This window comes from Cavia porcellus, unplaced genomic scaffold (assembly GCF_034190915.1).
Source record: "Cavia porcellus strain 051 isolate PalLab524CR breed Dunkin Hartley unplaced genomic scaffold, mCavPor4.1 scaffold_17, whole genome shotgun sequence".
In the NCBI taxonomy this organism is placed as follows: Eukaryota; Metazoa; Chordata; class Mammalia; order Rodentia; family Caviidae; genus Cavia; species Cavia porcellus.
The window spans coordinates 63057543-63076848 of NW_026947500.1; the positions used below are offsets into that span (position 1 = coordinate 63057543).

General features: G+C 57.6%; 1 protein-coding gene and 1 long non-coding RNA gene across 6 annotated transcripts; one reads left to right on the forward strand and one right to left on the reverse strand.

Annotated features, from left to right (window-relative positions):
* Positions 1–185: 185 nt before the first annotated feature.
* On the reverse strand, positions 186–15999 carry Camsap3 (calmodulin regulated spectrin associated protein family member 3). Of its 5 annotated transcripts, none has more exons than XM_063228383.1 (19): positions 15739–15999; positions 9734–9987; positions 8919–9041; positions 8744–8839; positions 8532–8564; positions 7558–7605; positions 7170–7308; positions 6231–6370; positions 6053–6146; positions 5917–5971; positions 5744–5817; positions 5409–5478; positions 3836–5249; positions 2365–2504; positions 1919–2265; positions 1547–1646; positions 1135–1247; positions 930–1048; positions 186–748 (listed from the first exon to the last, which is right to left on the reverse strand). In XM_063228383.1, the coding sequence occupies exons 1-19, from the start codon at positions 15884–15886 to the stop codon at positions 443–445; spliced, it is 3813 nt and encodes a 1270-aa protein (XP_063084453.1). In that variant the 5' UTR covers positions 15887–15999; the 3' UTR covers positions 186–442. The 5 variants fall into 5 exon arrangements, with proteins under 5 accessions (XP_063084453.1, XP_063084450.1, XP_063084451.1 ...); XM_063228380.1 differs by having other exon boundaries at positions 3836–5300; positions 15739–15998; XM_063228381.1 differs by lacking the exon at positions 8532–8564 and having other exon boundaries at positions 3836–5300; positions 15739–15998.
* On the forward strand, positions 14410–18501 carry LOC134471004 (uncharacterized). Its single transcript, XR_010040311.1, has 2 exons — positions 14410–14844; positions 15118–18501. It is a non-coding gene; the product is annotated as an uncharacterized LOC134471004 (long non-coding RNA).
* The last annotated feature ends 805 nt before the right edge of the window (positions 18502–19306 follow it).

The following is a 19306-nucleotide window of genomic DNA, read 5'->3' on the forward strand; positions in this document are numbered from 1 at the left end:
CGAGTTAGAATCTGGCCTCAGGCCAGAGGCCAGGGACACTAGCCACACAGGAACCAATGCCAGGGCAAGACGCAGGGGCACAGGGCAGGGGAGCCAGACTCAGCTGAGAAGCGTCCCTGGGGAGGAGGGGTTGGCAGAGCTGGGCGCCAGCCACATGGGGTCATCAAGGGGGCAGAAGAGACAAATGAGCGCTGGTGGAGAGACCGAAACCCAGGCAGCCTCAGGGAGGTGACCCGGCTCCACCGGTCTTCCAGTTATTTTATTCAAGAAGGTGGGGAGGACAGACAAGGGGACCCAGCTGAGCTCTGAGTCCCTGAGACTCCCAGCTCAGCCCCCACAGCAGGACCAGACTCAGGGGTGGGGGCTCCAGCCCCACCCAGACGCCGATGGAGACGGACAGAACATGGGACAACGCCTCCGGGAGGGCACTGCCCCCAGCGGGCTATTTCGGGGTGCTGCCCCCTTTCTTGGGAGTGGTGGGCTTTTTGCTCTGCCAGAGGTGTCCCTGGATGGTGAAGGCGTCCACGCTCATGGACATGGTCTTGGCCGGGATCTGGGTGAAACGCTTGCGGTCAGAGTTGTACTTGTAGATGCCTTCGACCATGGCAGGTGTGACGGTGCGGGGTCCGTAGCCTGCCAGCCGTGACAGCTCCTCAGTCTCCCCTGACAGTGTGTAGAGCGCCCGGAACTGGCAGCTGGAGTCCCGGAAGAGGATCAGGAAATGGTTGGCCTTGCTCTTCTCAATCTCCTAGAGAGGTTGGAATTTTTGAGCGATGCAGGCCTTGGATTGGGCCCTACCGCACGCGCCCCCGCCCCCACCCCCACCCCCACTCCCACTCCCACCCCCACCCTACGCAGCTGCAGGCCCGCCACATGGCCCAGGCCCCGCCCCCAAACAGGCCCCGCCCCTTCACGCAGGCGCAGCCCACCTCCAGGATGCGGTTCTTCTGGGGCTCGTTCACCTTGCCCGCCAGGCAGCAGTGCGACAGGGCGTTGTGGATGATGAATTTGTTGGACTTGGCGCTGGGCTCCTTGTACAGTCGTGGACCTGGAGGGCGGGATGGTCAGCACGGTCAGTGAGATGAGCACAGGCCACAGGGTGCTGCCGTCACTCCGCCCTGCGCTTCCACTTACCTGTGTACTCAGGCACCGAGGCCGGGGAGGAGGCATTGCTGCCGTTCTCCCACTCGCGGTCCCGGGGGCCCTGCAGCCGGCTTGGGGACATGAGGCCTGACGGCGACGGAGCCCTGCAGTTGGGGCAGGGTGGGAAGGACGGGGAGGGGTGAGCAGTGGGCACGGACTTCCGGTACAGAAGGGCAAGGTGAGAGGCAGGCGTGTACCCCAGATGTCCCCACAGGGCCTGCCGGACTCGTCCCTGGCATGGCCCACTGCGTCAGTGTGCAGAGGCACATTCCTGGGATCTCCACCTCCTCGGTATCCCCTGTCCACGCTATCCCCTGTCCACGCCAAAGCCCACCCTGGTTCACGCATGGCCCTTAAAGGGCACCAGCTTGAGACCCCTGCCCACCCCACTGGCAGCACTCACCGGGACGTGGACCTCTTCACACCGAGGTGATTGGGGGCCTCGTTGGCCACGGTGGATAGGGACAGGGTAGACTGTGAGTAGACCTTGCTGAGCCTCGAGCCTGGGAAAGGACAGCTCAGTCAGGCCCCACCAAGCCCTGGCCCTGCTGCCAGCCATGGTACAGGGTCCGCCCGCCAAGACTGCAGCCCACTGATGCTGCCCTGGCCCACTGTGCCCTCACCCCACATACCCGAGGAAGAGAGGGCCCCTCCCCTACCACAGCCCCCCACATGCCTGTGGAAGCCCTTGGGAAACAGCTAGAGTCACGCTCCACAGCAGACCTCACCACCCATATCCTGCACCCTCACCGTGACCCCCAGCCATGGTCCTCACCCAGCAGGCCACGAGCTGGGCTTCGCGCCAGGGCCGAGTCATCACAGCAGCCAGAGCGTGGCCGGGGGGCCCTCCGCCCACCCCGACCTGGCCCTCCGGCCCCCACAGCCCGGGGCCTCAGCACCTTCTCCAGGTCATCCATCAGCTTTAGCTGGGCCCGGCGCTCATACTCCAGCCTTGTGAATTCTCCTCGACGGGGTCCCACCTCCTCCTCTGCTGGGACCCGAGAGGCTGGGGCCGGGACCGGGCCGGGGGCCGGGGCTGCCGCTGCCGCCATGAGAGCTACAGGAGCTGAGGGTGCCGACGCAGGAGCTATGGGAGCCACGGGGGCCCCGTCATGTACCAGCCTGCAGATCCAAAATCGAGTGGTCAGAACCAGCCTGGAGCCACCACCAGGGACAGAGGCCAGGGACCCCCACCCCGGGGCTGGGCCCGGCCGTCCCCACCTCACAGCCTCCTCTCTCCGCTGCTCCTTCTCAGCCTCCTGCCACTGCTTGCGCTTTCGGGCCTCCTCTGCCCGCCGCTGTTGCCGCTCCAGCAGGCTGGCCCGCTTCTGGGCCATCTCGTCCTCGGGCTTGTCTTTGTCCTGGGGAAGACAGGAGTCCAGGTGGCTGCTCCTCCCCACCTGGCCGGCCACCTGCTTGTCTTTTAGAAGTGATTTCCATGTATTCAGCTGGTGCATACTCTGTGTATACCCCAGAGTGAGAGGGAAGTCCTGGGTGCCCAGTGGGAAGAATGTGCATGGGGCCGTACTTTGGGGTAAGACCTACCCTACCATACCCTGGAAGGGCACCAGACCTGACTCACACCTGCTGCCTCAACCCAAGGCAGAGGCATGGGGTGACAATGTTCCAGGAAGTGAGAACTATAAGTGCAAAGGCCCTGAGGTCAGAACCAACTTGGCAGAGAGAGAATGGGAGAACAATGAGGTCAGAGATGAGGACAGAACTACACAATGGGAAAGGCTTTCATCCTAAGAGCAAGGAGGAGAAGCCCAGTCCCTGACTGCTCAGGGGAAAATGGTCAGGGCCTGGGGAGGCAGCAGACAGCTCAGGCAACTGTACAGGCAGGGGATGCTAAGCCTAACCCTGGGAGCCAAGCCTGTGTTAACGGAGAATGACCCAACATGGGCAGGGTCAGAAGGTGGCGAGGCACACTAAGAGGAAACACCACAAAAGCCCTGGGCCTGTCTGTCCAACCAACCGCCCCCACCACCTGTCCACCACTCAGCCTTCAACCACTTGTCCATCCATCTACCATCCAGCTCTCCCGTCCTTCCATCCGCCCCATTGTTCTGTACGGCTGGCCGCCCATTCCTTTCTGTTCATTCATACCTGGCTATCACCCCAGCCAATCTACTACCCCCTCACCACTGATCCACCTGCCCACTTTCTAGAGTCCATCTTTTCACCTGTCTGTCCACCCACCTACCTACCCATCCTTCTACCCCTTCCTTGTATCCAACCACTCTATCCATCCGTTTGTCCACTTGTCAATCCAATCGACCCATCGACCCATCCACCTACCTATCCCTCTACCCCTTATATCTAACCACCCTATCCATCTATTATACTTACCCATCCCTCCACTTTCTATCCAACTACCCAGTCCATCTATGTGCCCACCCACCCACCTTCTATGCACCCTTTTACCTGTCAATCCACCCACCCACCCATCCATCCGCTGCCATTGTATCCAACCACTCAATCCATCTATTCGTCCATCTACACATCCAATCCCTCTCCCCATCCATCTACCCACCTTCCATCCTTTGTCCACCAGCCCGCCTATCCACCAGGAAAGCCCCTAACCCTCTCTCTACTCACCTCACTGTACCTAAGCCCACCCCAGATGTCCCCACTTCTTGGCCATCTGTCTATCCCGTCCCCCCCCCTCCTGCTCAAGTGACTGGCTCACCTTATAGAAGAATCCAAGCCCAGTCCGGGGCTCTCCCTCAGAAGACACCTCCTCCTCCAAGGAATCCTCAGCCCCGGGGGGGCTCCCATCTCCGTCTGCCTCCACAGCAGGATCTCCCAGGCTGGCCAGGGGGATCTCTATGAGGGCAGGCCGGGTCACGGGCTCCTCAGGTGGCATCTCCTCCGCCAGGAGGATGGAGGAGCGCGTTTGTACAGGCACCTGGCTTGGTGAAAACTTGCGCAAGTGGGGGAGACTGTCTACATCATTGGGGGGCGTGAGCACCCGGGTCAGGGGCGCCAGCCTCAGCTCTGCCGGCCGTGCATGTTTGGGACTTCGAGATGTCGGGTTGGGGCCAGGCCCTGGGCTGCGCCGGGCGGCCGGGGCTCGCCGGGCAGGGCTGGGGGATGCAGCTTTGGGTCCTGTCGTGGGACCGGGGATGACCCAGGCAGCAGGCGGCGGGGCAGGTCCAGGGGCCTCCGGTGGGGCTAGAAGCCGCTGCTGCTGGTCCGTGAGCCTCTGCATGTCCCGCTGCAGCGAGCTCAGGGCGGCGCTCAGCTTGCTGACCGCTAGGTTGTAGTCCCCCAGCCCCTCAGGGGGCTCAGGGCCCAGCTCCGCAGAGAAGGTCACCGACTTGGTCCGTGAGGACGGCTCGCCCTGGCCCTCACCTGCTGGCCGCTCCCCTCCAGCGGGCCCAGCGTCAGCCTCCACCTCCGCCTCCCCAGCGGCCTCCCGAGGTTGCACTTGCAGGAAGGCGCTCTTGCCCAGCCGCTGGCGGTGCTTGGCAAAGATGGCTTCGATGCGACGCTTCTGGGCCTCTATGGCCCGGCGTTTCTCCTCCAGTCGGGCTCCCAGTTCACTCATCTCTGAGCTTAGGGCCTCAGGTGCTATCGGTGTAGAGTTGGGGGACCCTACTCCAGCCTCCTCGGCTTTTACAAGCTGTTTCTTGCGTTCAGCAAAGCTGGTCATTTTGACTTCAGAGTTGGTGGCTGCGGGGGACAAAGCAGCCGCCTTCGGGGACCCCTCTGCTGGGGCTGGTGGCTTCAATACTTCCCTTGCTGGGCAAGAAGACGGTTTCAAGGGGACCTCTGGATGGGACACATAAACAGGTGGTTTGGGGAGCCTATCAGAAAGCAGTTTTGAGGCCCCCATAGGTGGGTAGGAGGAGGACAGTGGCGGTTTTGAGGAGCCCTCAGGAGAGTGGAGGTAGAAGCTGCCATCAGCAGCACCATCTGGGAGAAGCCGGGGCTCGGCACTGTGGATGATCTGCAAGGCCTCCTCAATGGTGGGCAGATCGCCGGGCTCTGGGGTTGGCTGGGCGGGGGTCCGAGCTGCGGGCACTGGACGCGGGGGGCCCAGGCTGTCCGAGCTGACTGAGCGCAGCAGGACGGGGTCTCCCATGACGATGTCCACATCGCTGTCCAGGCCAAAGGGGGTGCTGAACGACACAGCCTGGGAGAGGGGACGGCTGGACGGCCAGAGGGATGGGTCAGCCCCTGGAGCCACCTCCATCCCGCCCGACCTGGCCCGGCCTGGCCCTGCCACCCATACTCAAGGGGCCCGCACACATGCTCACCTGAGCTGACGGTTCCAGGCCTTGCCGAGGGCCTCCATGTGGGACATGGACGGGGAGGACTTCAGGGAGCCTAAGGAGGGGCAGAGTGGTCACCATGGGGTCACAGGGCCCTGGGTGTGTCAGGCTTCCCCGAGAGACTGCTGTGTACCCGTGAGGGGTCATTAAGTGTCTAGCAGAACAGGGGTTTCCAGAAACTGGCACTAAAGGGTGTCAACCAGGAAGTCACCCAGGGGCTCCAGATAGACCCAGGGGAAGCCCACTGGAAGGGTCACGAGAGAATGCTGCGGCATCTTTGTGGGGAGGTACCAGTGACAGAAGCCTCCCCGACTCCTCACCTGTGGATCCCCGAAGTGGGGACTGAGAGCCGCCAGGTGACAGGAGTGGGTGACGGAAGTTGAAGACAGGAGAACTGGGGAGAGACAGACTTTAATCTTGGGACGCCCCCCACCCCAACCTCTCCCAGGTGCCCCACCCATGCCAGCTCCCCAGGGCTGAGATTACCCCATACCTGCTGCCACTATTGTTCTGGGAGGGGGAGGCCTCGGTGCCCCAGGGGGAGGTGGCTGCGGCACAGAGCAAAGGGTCAGGTGGGGCGTGGCCTCCCAGCCCCCTCCGGAACCCTGGCCTCAGGACCTTAGGCTCACCATGCCCATCGGGTAAGTCCTTGGCCTGTACGAAGTCGGGTTTCAGCACCTCGAAGCATGTGTACATTTCGGCGAGCAGCACCACCAGGTTGACCTGGAGGTGGGATAGAGGGTCAGCCTCGCCCTGTAACAGCCCTGGATGCCCATGTCAGCACCCCTCAGCCCCAAGCTGCCATACCTTGAGGGGCGGCGGGACGTAAAGCAGGTCTTCAAGGGACAGTGGGCAGCCACGGGGGAGGCGGGAGGCACAGAAATCCTGCACCAGCTGCAGGTTGTACAGGCTGTCGGCCACTGACATGGGGTCCTTGAGGCAGACCTCTGCAGGGACAGCAGGCCCAGGTCTCCACTCTGTGAAGGGCTCAGGGCCCCAGGGGGCTCAGCCACCTCCACACAGGGAGGATCTAGTGCAGGCCAGGGGCTCTCCGCAAGGGGTACCTCAGCCCCTCAAGAGCTCAGCTGAGGCTAGACACAGAGGCACACACCTGTAACCTCAGGTCTGAGAGGATCACTGTGAGTTCAAGGCCAGCTGGGCCACATAGTGAGATCTTGTCTTAAGCAAAAAAAAAAAAAAAAAAGATTTCAACTCAAAACGCTTTCCTAACTACCCGCCACCTTCCAGGCACCTAATCTACAAGGAACTCATGGGAGAATTGTTTTCTTGTTCTTTGTCTTTTGGAGACAGGGTCTTGCTATGCAGTTCAGGCTGGCCTTGAGCTCACTTTGTAGCCCAGGCTGGTCTTGAACTTGCAAATGATTGTCCTGCCTCAGCCTCCCACGTGCTGGCACCACTATGCCTGGCAAGAATTTATGTCTGTCTCTCCAGTGAGTATGTGACACGGGGCATGAGGTCAGAAACATGCCCCTATTGTTCTCACAGAATCTGTGGCATCTAACCTGGGTCTGGCCCACAGACCTGCTGCAGCAGAGAATTCTATGATGCAGAGAGGTTTAGACACGTGTATGAGGTTGCACAGCTAATTAGGAAAGAAAGATAGATGCGAACCCAGGTCTGCAGACTCCAGAGTTGCAGCCGTAAGGACTACATGCTCCTGGTCTCCCTGGAGCCTGGGTCTTAAGACCTCAGCATCCCAGGATGGGTGCCCACCTCTCTACTCACCCTCAAGACGTAACAGCTGGGGGCAATAACAGTGGATGGTGGCAGCCAATGCGGCACCACTGGCCAGGTCCTGGATGGTGGTCACAGACGGGAAGCAGGGAGCTCGGCGGGCCACGGCGCGGTCCTTGCGGTAGCGGATCTGTGAACAAGAGCCAGGTGAGGTGAGCCATGGGGTTGGGCCCCCCGGGTCAGCACATGCAGGCTGGGGGGAGGCCTGGGGTTTCTGCTGTGAGGGGCAGGAAGCCAGGGGTCCCAGAGCCAGAATGGAGGAGGGCAGCCTGGAGCAGGGAGGGACGGCAGCGAGGCGAGGCGGCATCTGCGAGCAGCGAGCCAGCAGCGGGGACCGGGGACAGGGACTCCTGGGACCCCGGGGTGGGGGATACATTACCATGGGGGGTTTGCTCCCCGACTCCTTCAAACAGAAGGCAATTGCGTGCTGGGGGGAGAGGAGCGGCTGTCAGCAGGGGGAGGGGTGCTGACCTGCTGGGCCCCGAAGCCCACTCTGGGGGAGGAGTCCTGACCCCTGTCCTAGCCATCCAGCTCCCTGACTGCGCTCTGGCCGGCTTTAGGGACCCCAGCTCCTCCCAGCCCTGAGGGACCCCACAGAGCAGCCTCCCATGCAGGGACCCCTCCTCCCAGAAGAGATGCAGCCCCCGGCTCGGCTCAGGGAGAGGACGCGGAGTAAGCAGGTAGGCAGGGAAGGAGCCTCCCGACCCAGACCCCAGGGTGAGGGGAAAGACATGAGCAAAGGTGGGGATTTGCCCAACCCCCAAAGGTCCCCAAACTTCCCTTTCTCTGCCACAGTGATGCACTCTATGAAGCACAGAGGGGATCAGACACTTGTGCAAGGTCACATAGCTAATTATGGGCAGAGAGAGTGATAGAGCTTCAGGCTTGGAGAAAAGGCCTCCTGCTACAGCTGGGTTTTCATCCCTGCTTAAGGAAACTGAAGACCTGAGTTAGGAAGTTGCTTCTATCTTCTGCGTTTGGGGGACTTCCTCTTAGCTAGGGAGATCTCTACGTGCCCTACCTACTGGGGCCAGACTCCGCAGGTCTGGCAGGCTGGGGGCTCTCCAGAGCTGGCTGAGCACTGGCTCCAAGGGGGATGCTCTCTGAGACTGGGGAGGCTTTGCCCTCACGATTCATGGGAAACTTGAACATCCGTGGGATGGGATTGGCGCTCTGTGGTTCGCCAAGATCCCTCCCCTTCTCTTACTGGATTGCCCTGTCCCCAGGGGTGGGGTCCCAACTCCTTTGCTCACAGCTGGAGGAAGACAAGGGAGGGTGCAGACAAGGCAGGCACACACGGACAGACAGCGACAAGCAGGGCCGGCAGACAAAGTGACAGACAGCCCCACTTACAGGGACCAGCTTCCAATACCAGCGCGTGGGACACTGATGCCAGAGGGGCAGAAAGGGGGACAGCGGGGGCCGGAGCAGGGGACAGGGCAGAGAGAGAGAGAAAGAGAAGTCACCTCCAGCCTCCCCAGCTCAGGATGGGCCGGGAGCCGCGGCCCAGCCCCACCGCCCAGCCCTCCGTCACCAGCGCCCTCGGCCTGCCGCCCCAGCCTCACCGAGGGCTGCGCCGGCGCTGCCCCATCAGCAGGAGCAGCGGGAGAGGCACGCTGTGCTGCTTCTTGCTCAGTTTTCTCCTGCAGCCTCCGGACGGTCTGCAGACCAGGGAGAAGTCAGCCGTGCGTGGTCACTGCACCCACCAATGTCTCCCCGCCCTTGCGACGCTCCACCTACCGATTCCACCCAGAGCAGCAGTTTGTGCTCCAAGCTAGGCAGAGCCAGGGGACCGGGCAGCGTCTTCGTCCACTCGAAGGCGAAGGCCACCATAAGGGCATCGATGACTGCTAGGTGGGCTCCCTGTGGGGGCCAAACTGCAGGCTGAAGCCAAGGGCATGGGAGGTCTCCCGGCCTCCCAGGCCACAGTGGGTGTGGCTTGTGTGGGCAGGGCTAGGGGCTGATGGGTGGAACCTTGAGGACAGAAAGCAGGCAGGAATGGAAGAGCCACACAGGATGCGCAAGGCTCAGAGGCCTAGGATAGCTCGGCGGTGCCGGGAGGTCAAGGCCCTCTGTGACTTCCAGAGAGAGGGGCCAAGACTGGGATGGACACAATGCATGGAAAGGATTTAGTCTGATAGATGGAACTAGGCTTAGAAGGAGGGGACACACCTACTGGGTGGAGCCTGAGGGGAGGAGCTAGGTCTAATTGGCAGGGAACATTGAAGGGAAGGGCTAGGACTGGTGGGCGGGGCTATGACTGATAATAGAAGCAAAGCTTGGCGGAATTTGGTAAGTGAAACTAAGTCTAGAAGGTGGAGCCAGGCCTAATGAGTGAAGGTGTAATTGGTGGGAAACATTGGGGGCGGGGCTACTATGGCTTGTGGGAGGGGCTATACATGATGGGTGGAACCCGAGGGAAGTAGGCTAGCTTGGCAGGAAGACGTAGGTCATTAGGGTGAAGCCCATTGGGTGAGGGCCTAGGCCTTAGGGTGAGAGGTCAAGGGGAGGAGCCAGGCCTAGTGGGCAGGGCTTAAAGGGCGAGGCAGGCCTACCATGAGAATGGGCTGGTGTCTCAGGTCCGCCTCGCACACTGGGCGATCAGGGAGCGAGGGCACAGTGCCCCTCCGAGACAGCAGGGCCAACAGCGCTGAGGGGTTGGGAGGGGCTTCGAGCTGCGGCAGCGCCTGGCGCCAGGCCCGGCAGTAGAGTTCGGCAGATAGCAGCAGCCGGGTGACCGGGGGCTTCACGTGCTCCTGTGCGTACTGGTCGGTGTAGAAGGGCTCCCACAGCTCCGGCGGCACGTGCTCTGCGCGCAGGGAAAGGGGGTCAGGGCCACGCAGACCTCGTCACATGCGACGACCCTGGGCTGGGGGGTTGGCTCCAGGGAGGACGATGAGATGGGCAGTTTGCCAGAGGAAAGGAGACATTGCCCTGGACAAAGGGGGCTTCGGGTGCCAAAGAATAGAAGAGAACTCAGGAGGGAGCTCCCACGACTGGCTAAGCAGAATCTCAGGCCTCGAACAAAGAGAAAAGCACCTGCGATTGCAATCACAACAACCCTCCTGCAGGAGGCAGAGAGAGGGTAAGTAACCTGTCCAAGGTCACATAGCTCTTAATGCCAGAAGTGAGATTCAAACCTAGGCCTTAAGCAAAGTCTACACCCTTGGGGACATCTGCTGGCAGACAGCACAAGGGGCCTGAACTTAGGGTGCTGTGAGGCCCTGCACAGAGGCAGCCTGGTGAACCCTATTTGGAGGAAAGGCTCCAAGCAAGACCCAAGTGTGGAGAGGAAAAGGTCTGGAAGACACGGGGTGTGTGTGTGGTGTGTGTGTGTGTGTGTAACTGAGGTCACCAGATTTGCTTCTTCCAGCAGGCTCCACAAGAGCCCTTGACACAAGGACGCGGAGATCTCGACAGAAATCCACAGCTTTGCCACCTTTCGCAACCCTGGAACCCCACTGGCCTTTCCCACCCTGTGAGCAGCCGCACCTTCACTCTGACCTTCACAGGGAGGGGTTTCTCCCGCTCGATTTCCCCTCCTGACCACCTGCAGCCACCTCTGCTTCCCCGACCAGACTTCTCAGTCCTGCCTCAAAGCCACCAGTGTAGGCCAATTCACAGCCCATGAACACCCGGGGCCCTGCTGCCACTGGGCTTTCTGCCCAGCGTCTCTTCTCCCAGAACCCTTCTTGAGCCGGTGTCTCCCCGGAAATGGCCCTGCCCTATCCACACATGGCAGCAGCCCTGGCCATCTGAGGACTCCCACCCATAGCAGCCCAGTCCGGTGTCCCACTGTCCCCTCAGGCATCTCCCACGACCCCCAGTGCTATCACCATCATGGAACAAAATCACCAGGCCTTCTCCCTTACAGTCAGCTGATCAGTGGGTCTCTTCTTACACCTTCCAAACCCAAATAGGCTTCACTAGCTGCCCCTTGGAGGCTAGAGACTCAGCTGTGGCCACTGCCTGCTCCAATCAGCAAAATGTAACAAGTTTCTTTCCCTCAGGCATTCTTAGGGCCTTCAAGGTAAACAAAGAGAACTAGAGGAATTGATAGCTGTTTATGTTTGGGTTTCAAAACAGGTAGGCACTATTGGGTCTTTGGAGTTATTCTGTGTTAGGGAGAGGCTGTCCTGCACACTGTAAGATGTCAGCAAGATGTTTGATGGCTACTCACAAAATAGCACTAGCACCTCCTCTCAAGTAGAAATAACAAAACATGTCTCCAGACACTGCCAAATATCTCTGAAAGACAAAACTGCCACCTGTGAAAACCACTGTTTTACAGAGCAGAGCTGTCCAGCAGAAAGAATAAGTATGATCAGAACATACAACCAATATTGTCGGGGCATGATAGCACACAACTGTGACCCCTGCACTCCGGAGGCTGAGTTTGAGGCCAGCTTGGGCTAGTGAGTTCAAAGCCAGTTTAATCAGTGAGACCATCTCAAAAGAAAAAAAAATGCCAAGAATGTTGAAAGTAAAAAGTTATTACAGTAGCTAGGTGTGGTGACACACACCTATAATCCCAGCACTTAGGAGGCTGAGGCAAGAGGATCGCCGTGAGTTTGCATAAGGGAGTACAAGGCCAGGGATCTCAAAAAAAATTTTTTTTATTACAGTAAAACATACTGTCTCCCTCTAAATACTTTGAACACACTTATCCTATGTGTTTGTCACTTTCTGAAGCATCTCTGGAAGGCCCCTTTCATGACTGTCTTTAACTGAGTTGTGGCTGCCTCGATGTCTTGAATCACTTCAAAATAATGACTTTTCATGGCCATTTTTACTCTGGGGAAGAGCCAGAGCTGGTGAATAAGGTCGCCCCGTGATGTTTTTATGAGCCTGGCTTCCTACTGAATGGCACTCAGTGGCAGCATTCACTGTATTTTTGATCACACCTCATGAAGACACTTATGAAAGAGGATTTCGGAACTGCTTCAGAAAGCAGGAGGAGAGTGGGATCAGTGTGTTTAAAGCGAGGGGAGATATTTTGAGGGGATTTAATAGCAATGTATCTTTTATTGTCATAAATGCCTTTGTTTAATATGCACTTTTTTTGGGGGGGGGTCTTTTTTGAGACAGGGTCTCACTATGCAGTTCAGGCTGGCCTTGAGCTCACTTTGTAGTCCAGGCTGGTCTCGAACTCACAACAATCCTCCCACCTCATCCTCCCGAGTGCTGGGATTACAGGCATGAGTCACCACACCCGGCTTAATATGCACTATTTGATCACCCTTTGTATATTGTAACACACATGTATAGAGTTTTTAAGTTTTCTAGTAGCCATATTAAAAAACCAGAAACATTAATTTAGTGATATAGCCTATTCAACCCGATATATATATCCAAGGCATTATCATTTCTCCATATGATCAATATAAAAACGTTCATATTTTACCCTGTTTTTATTTCACATGCACGGCATCTCTTAATTATGGCCAGCTTCATTTCTTTTTTTTTTTTTTTCTTTCTTTCTTTCTTTTTTCGGGGGGAGGGGACCTTGCGCTTGCCAGGCAGGCACTTATGCCACCGAGCTAAATCCCCAGCCTCATTTCAAGAGTACAGTAACCACATGTATACACTTCTAATCCCAGCACTCTGGGAGGTTGAGGGAAGAGGATTGCAAATTTGAGACCAGCCTGGGCACTTCAGCAATTTAGTGAGACCCTGCCTCAAAATTAAAAATGGAAAAAAGGGCAAGGGCTGTACTCAATGTGATGACTTGGGTTCCATCACACACATATAGCTAGCATGTGTTTATTCCATGAGCTTCACTGAATTCTAAGAGCATTGGATCCAAGACTTCACACCAAAAAACAAACAAACAAAAAATAAACCAGGGCTGGGGATTTAGCTCAGTGGCATAAGTGCCTGCCTGGCAAGCATGAAGTTGTGAGTTCAATCCCTGATACGGGGAAAAAAAAAAAAAAAAAAAGCCAGTGAAATCCTAGCACACATAGGCTCTTGCTGTGTGGCCCAGGCTAGCCTGGAACTTGCTATTGAAGCCCAGGCTGGCCTCAAATTGAAGATCCTCCTGCCTCAGCCTCCCAAGTGCTGGAATGACAGGCATGCTTCACCACACCCAGACTGAGACGCCTATTCTTATGCTATGGTGCAGGTAAGAAAATCAAAGCCCAAGGAGCTGAGCTCACTTGCCCAGGATCACACGGCCAGTGACCAGCAGCAGTGCCCACATAACCCCCCTCCCTCTCATGTCCTGGGTCCGCCCGGAGGAGGAATTTCCCAAACTTCACAGACTCCTGTATCTCATTGCAATGCTCAGCTGAGCCCATTAGCCTGACCTGCCTGCATGGTCTCCGCACACCTGTGCCTCCATCCAGCTACCCATCCCCAACCCTAGCCCCCACTGTCCCATCATCTTCTCAGTCCCTGGCACCTCTGGCTTCTCAGTTCCTAGCCTCTGCCCTCAGATCCCTTGCCCTGGCCCTAGAAGCCCTCCTCCTCCAGCCTCCCTTGGCCATCACCCCTGGGGACTTGCATGTTCTTTCTGAAAATTTCCTGGTGATCCACAACCTACACACATCCTTCAAGATTCAGGTCCTTTCTCCTCTGGCCAGTCTTACCCTCTCCCTTCCTGGAAGACTTCAAGGGGTACCCCACCCTATCCTGCTTCACAACACAGATCCTATCACCTGAAGCAGCTCTGATCTGGTTTCACACCCAACCCCCTCTCCTGCCCTGGCACTGGCATCTAATGGGCATCCGTGAAGTCCCACAATCCATGAATCTAGCAGAGCTTCATTCCCTACTTCCTGCAGCTGCCCTGGCAGGCAGGCGAAAGACAGACTGAACTGGACCTTCGGGTAGAAGCTGCCACTGGACAGCTCTCACAGCACCCAGAGCTGAGTCAGTCAGTACAGAACTGGGGGTGTCAGCTTACCAGCCACCATCAAGGGATTCCCTTCTTTTTAGTTGGTCTTTTCGAGACAGGGTCTCACTATGTAGCCCAGGCTGGCCTGGAATTCACAGTGATCCTCCCACCTCAGCCTCCCAAGTGCTGGGATTATAGGCACACACCTCCTCACCCAGCTCCCATCTTTTCCATGAAATAACATTAGTAGGCTCTGCTCTGTGCCCTGGCCCAGGGATGATGAATGAGAGTAGCAGTATATGAATAGGAGCCTCACCGTCAATCACACAGGCAGCCATAGTGCCCATCCATTGGTGCAAACCGTGTGCCACAGACACTGGGATGAATTCCACACACTCGCACCCCTGACCCATTGCCCATGAGCTGCCCAGGTCTCCATCTGCATGCCACACCCCACACAGACATTTCCGGGGATGGGTAAATAAGTGAACAGAGGCCTGTTTCGAGGAGGCAGCAGAAGCTTGGAGAATGGGCATAATTCTTCCATATTCCAGAGGAGCTGGGAAGCAAACTCATTTCTGACTTGCAAAACCTGGCTGGCTGTGGCCTTATAACCTTGGGGGGGGGGGGGTGCAGGGCAGACCCGGGTCCCAACCCCAGCCCCTCTCTTTCGAGTCTAGGAGTCTAGCAGATGCCTGTGGCAGGCAGATTTCAGAGCAGGCCACGCACAGCAGGCTGCAGAAAGACCGACCTGGAGAGAGGGGAAGGGGCAAGCTGGGGAGAAAGCCAGTGAGGACCAGCTGTCATCCGGACTCACACCCAGAACAGGTTGGTCTGGGAAGGCCACTGGGGAGGGGGAGGGGCCGTGCTCAGCTGGTGCCAAGACCAGTGGGCAGGTCCGTGGGAGGGGAGGGCATCCCCCACAGCGCCCCGGAAGGCCCAGACCTTAATTAATCCCTGCCTTCCCCAAAGCCAGGCTGGGACTCCCAGTTCTGACCTGGGGGTGGTGGAGCTGCGGGTTGGGGTAGGGAAGAGGGAGAGAGGCTCTATCATCCGGGGAGGATCCTGCATGCTCCTCTCGGCGGTGGCCGAGTTCTCCAGGCCCTTAGGCCTGGAAGAGGAGAGAAGGCTCTGCAGCCATGGAGAAGGCCTTGCTGCGGCCGGAGCTCCCACCCTGGGCGATGCTGGACAAGCCATTTCCCTCGCACAGGGCTCGGTAAAATGAAGCAATAACTCTCTGCTGCCAGCAGCCGGCGGGGGCCATGAAAGCCAAATGAGGGTGGGGGTTCCCAGAGCTCCCGGATCGCTGCCTGCAGCGCGGACAGAGACCAGGGAGGCGGCGGGCTCGGGGTCCCCGCAGACGCGTGATGTGGGCGTGCAGAGGGGAGGCGGAGGGGGGCGTGCAATGCAAAGTCCCAGGGCGGCGGGGGAGGGGACCGAGAGCCTAGAAGGGACCCCTTTGGCGGCAGACCCCGCCCCGCTCACCTGCTGGGAAGCCCCGCTCCCGGTAGAGTGAACCCCACCCCCACCGCGCCCGGGCAGCCGGGCGGGCAAAGTCCACACCGCGCCGGCCGAGCAGGAAGCCCGGAGGCCTCGGCGCTGCGGGAACGCGGGCACCGGGAACATAGGGCACCCCCGAGCCCCCGACTCCTGCGCTATTGTTCCGCGCCCCGCCCCCCGCACCTGCCGCGCCGCGCCCGCGCCCCCCGGCCCGCGCGGTACCTGCGCCCCCGAACGCGGCCCGCAGCACCCACGCCAGGCTCGCCGCCGCCTTGGCCCGCGAGAAGTCGTACTGGTCCAGCGACTTGATCTCGGGCACCAAGAAGGTCCTCCGCAGCGGCCCAGGACCCGCGGGCGCCGCCTCCACCATGGCGACGCGGGCTGCGGCGCCGGCTCCGCGCTGCGCCCCACTCCTCCTCGCCGCCGGCTGCGCGCGCTCGTCCCCGCCCGGCCCAGCAGCCCCGAAGCTGAGCCAGGTGCGCCCGCCCGCGTCCGCGACGCTGCGTCGGCTCCGCCCCGGGGCGGAGCCCAGGTGCGCCCCGCCCCTGCCCTGCGCGGGCCCCGCCCCCCAGCCTGGCTAGGACCCGCGGGGCGGCGACCCGAACTGGGCAGGGCGGGGGACTGCGGCGGTGGGCGGGAGGGAAGGAGGGAGGGGTGTTGCGAAGGAGCGCGCGCGCACGCGCGCGCGTGTGTATGCCCGCGTGCGTGAATGTGCGTGTGGTGTGTGTGTGTGTGTGTGTGTGTGTGTGTGTACGCGCGCGCCCGGAGCACCGGAGGCCACCAGGGCCCCGGTGTGCCCGTGCATATGTGCCCTGGCGTCCACACAGGGCTGTGAGCCTCACCCAGCGATGCATCTGTTCTGACTGTATTGGTGAGGGCACAGGCATGAGTGTCTTCCAGCCAGGTGTCGTAGTACACACCCGTCACTCCAGTGGGCAGGAGGCTGAGGCAAAAGTATCACCTCTGTTTCGAGGCCAGCCTGGGCCACGTGGGGAGTTCAGGGCCAGTCTGGGCTACAAAAGGAGATTCAAAACAAACAAAAAACCAAGACCCAATGTGCGTCTTTCACGTGGGTACGCCTCTCTGAATGCATTTGGATGGTGGCTAAGTGTATGGGGAGATCCAGTCCAGGCTTGTGTGCTTCTCTGACATGAGCGTGACAGTGCATGTATGCATATGCCTGTGTTCATGCACGCTGGAAATGTGTACAAAAATTACACATTATGTAAGTGTTTGTATTTTTTCTCTTTTCATTTTACATAGCCCCTGCTGGCCTTGCACTCACGGTGATCCACCTGCCTCAGCCTCTTGAATGTTAGGATGACAGGTGCGCACCGCCATCCTAAGCAATGTTTGAATTCTGAGAATAAAAGTATTGAGTGTACGTGTACCTCTGCTTTGTGGGTGGGTATGAGTATGTGTTTGTGCAAATCTAAATGTGCTTGTGTGTTGTAGAAGGATGTGGCTGTTTCTGTCCGTACAAGAGTATAGGGGAGACCCTGGGGTGGGCAGATCTGTACAGGAAAGTGACCGTTTGGTGAGTGTGCTTGTGTGGCTGTGAGTGGATATAGGTGCGGTGTGGACTGGGTTGGCTGACTGAGTAGGTGAGGATGTACTTGTAACTAAGTGGATTTGTATATGAGTGTGAATGTGGCTGTGCACACGTGCAAGTGTGTGTGACACGGTTTTCCAAATGTATTTTGGGGGTATACAGTTAGCCCTTTGTATCAGCAGGTTCAGAGTCACCGGACTCAATGAACCACAGTTTGAGAATATTTGAAAAACAAATTCGGTCTGCACTGAACAATGGGGCTGACCTTTTCTTGGCAATATTCCCTAAGTGATACAGTGTAGCGACTAGTTATGGCAGCTTGCTGTTTCAGTTGTTACCAGTTACCTGGAAATGATGTGAAGTCCCACAGGAGGATATACCTGGGTTCTGAGCCAATACTCCTCCATTGTGGAAGGGCTTCAGCACCTAAGGATTGGAGAATCTGTGGGGAGTCTGGCCCCACTCCCTGGAGGTGCCAGGATAACTTTGTTATCTGTTTACATATGTTTATGGATTTTAGTAGATGGTGTGAGCCTAAGATTGCCAAGTCTGTAAACGATGAGAGTAGGTATAAAATTCAAGGAATTTTAATTCATAATTCAGGTGTGGTGAAGCTGAGGCAGGAGGGTCATGGCAAGTTTGAGGCAGCCTGAGATAGAGAGAGAGAGAAAGAGAGAGAGAGATTCCTACTTGTGAATGCATTCATGAGAGTAATTAGGTGCATACTGGCTTAGGAACTGAATGTTTGTGTACTCACACAAATGTATTTGGGAGTGATGTGAATCAAATGTGCATGAAAGTGTTATGCATACAGATATATGTGTACATGCCTCCACGCTTTTAGTGTTCCTAGGTATGCCTAAAGCCCTATTTGTCAATATTTAACATTTGAGCCATTGTGGTTTTGTGTCAAAACCTCTGCTGTGTGGCTCTCACCTGTGTAAAACTGTGAAGTGTTTGTGTTTGTGCAAGTACTAGGTCTTTCCAGGCCTGTGTGTAAGTTTGTATATGTGGACATAACAAGTGTACATGTGTATATGGTGTGTGCCTTACCATTTGATGCATCCATTTCTGAGTATATTTGTGCAGGTAAAACTGGGCATGTGTAAATGGATGGACATTTGAATTCATCTTTGTGTGAGCATTTACACTTATGAGGTGACTAAGCACAAAGTATGTGTGTGTTTTCCTTTGTTTCTTTATTTTATTTATTTATTTTGTCTTTTTCTTTTTTATTGGTACCAGGGATCGAACTCAAGACCACACACTTGCAAGGCAGGCGCTTATGCCGCTGAGCTAAGTCCCCAGCCCCTACTTATTTTTCTTAAACGGAGTCTTGCTATGTAGCCTAGGCTGGCCCGGAACTCACGGCGATCCTCCCGAGTCCGAGTGCTCTGCTGTCTGAGTGCTCAAATTACAGTTGTGCACCACCAGCCTGGCTGTGTGTGTTTTCTGGGTGTACGCTGGGTATCCGAATGAATCTCTGCATGTGTGTATTGGTGCTGCTTGGATGTGCCTGGATATTAAAATGTGACTTTGATCAAGTGCTCACATCTGCATATTTGCAAGCATATTTACAGATACGGAGGTGCACGTGTGTCACAGATGAGAGAAAATGTGTGGCTGGATTCTATCTAAGGGAATATAAGTGTGAGCTTGTGCATCACAACTACAGAGGGAAGCTGAACACGATGGCGTACACTTGTAATCCCAGCAATGGGGAGGCTGAGGCAGCAGGATCGCCTGGAGTTCAAGGCCAGCCTAGACTACATAGCAAGACCCTGATTGAAACTGCAGAGGGGGTTTCACTCCATGCACACACACCTAGGACTATACAAAGTGCTGTAACCTAGGAAAATCACCTGATGCCCTCAAGATCCCCGAGCCCCAGAGGGAGGCCCAGGAGAGTGCCCTGCGCACACACATTGTACACCTACTGGAGGAATGGGTCCCATGGTCCCCAGCATGTGACCAGGCAGGTGTGTGGGCCAAGGGAGGGGTGCTGGGCCTGTGCATTCCTGTCTAGATTGCTGTGCAGGGATGTGTGTGTGTGTCTGTGTGTCAGAGTCCACGTGTGGCAACGCCTGTGCGCCTGTCCTCCAACCTTGACTTCCATCCCAGCCCCCCTAGGGCACCTACACCAGGTTCTTCCACGGCGGGCCTCAGTTTCCCCATCTGGCCTCAGGGGCTCCAGGCCCAGGGAGGCGTCCCTGGCAGAGCAGGGCGTTCCCGCGAGTT

What these genes read in the sequence shown, in the direction of transcription:
- Camsap3 (XM_063228380.1), bottom strand. Translation starts at nt 15,886, where the DNA reads ATGGTGGAGGCGGCGCCCGCGGGTCCTGGGCCGCTGCGGAGGACCTTC. An exon ending in CAGAACAATAGTGGCAGCAG is followed by an intron (nt 5,818 to 5,916) that starts GTATGGGGTAAT and finishes GTCTCTCCCCAG; the next exon opens with TTCTCCTGTCTTCAACTTCC. An exon ending in CGGAGAGAGGAGGCTGTGAG is followed by an intron (nt 2,266 to 2,364) that starts GTGGGGACGGCC and finishes TTGGATCTGCAG; the next exon opens with GCTGGTACATGACGGGGCCC.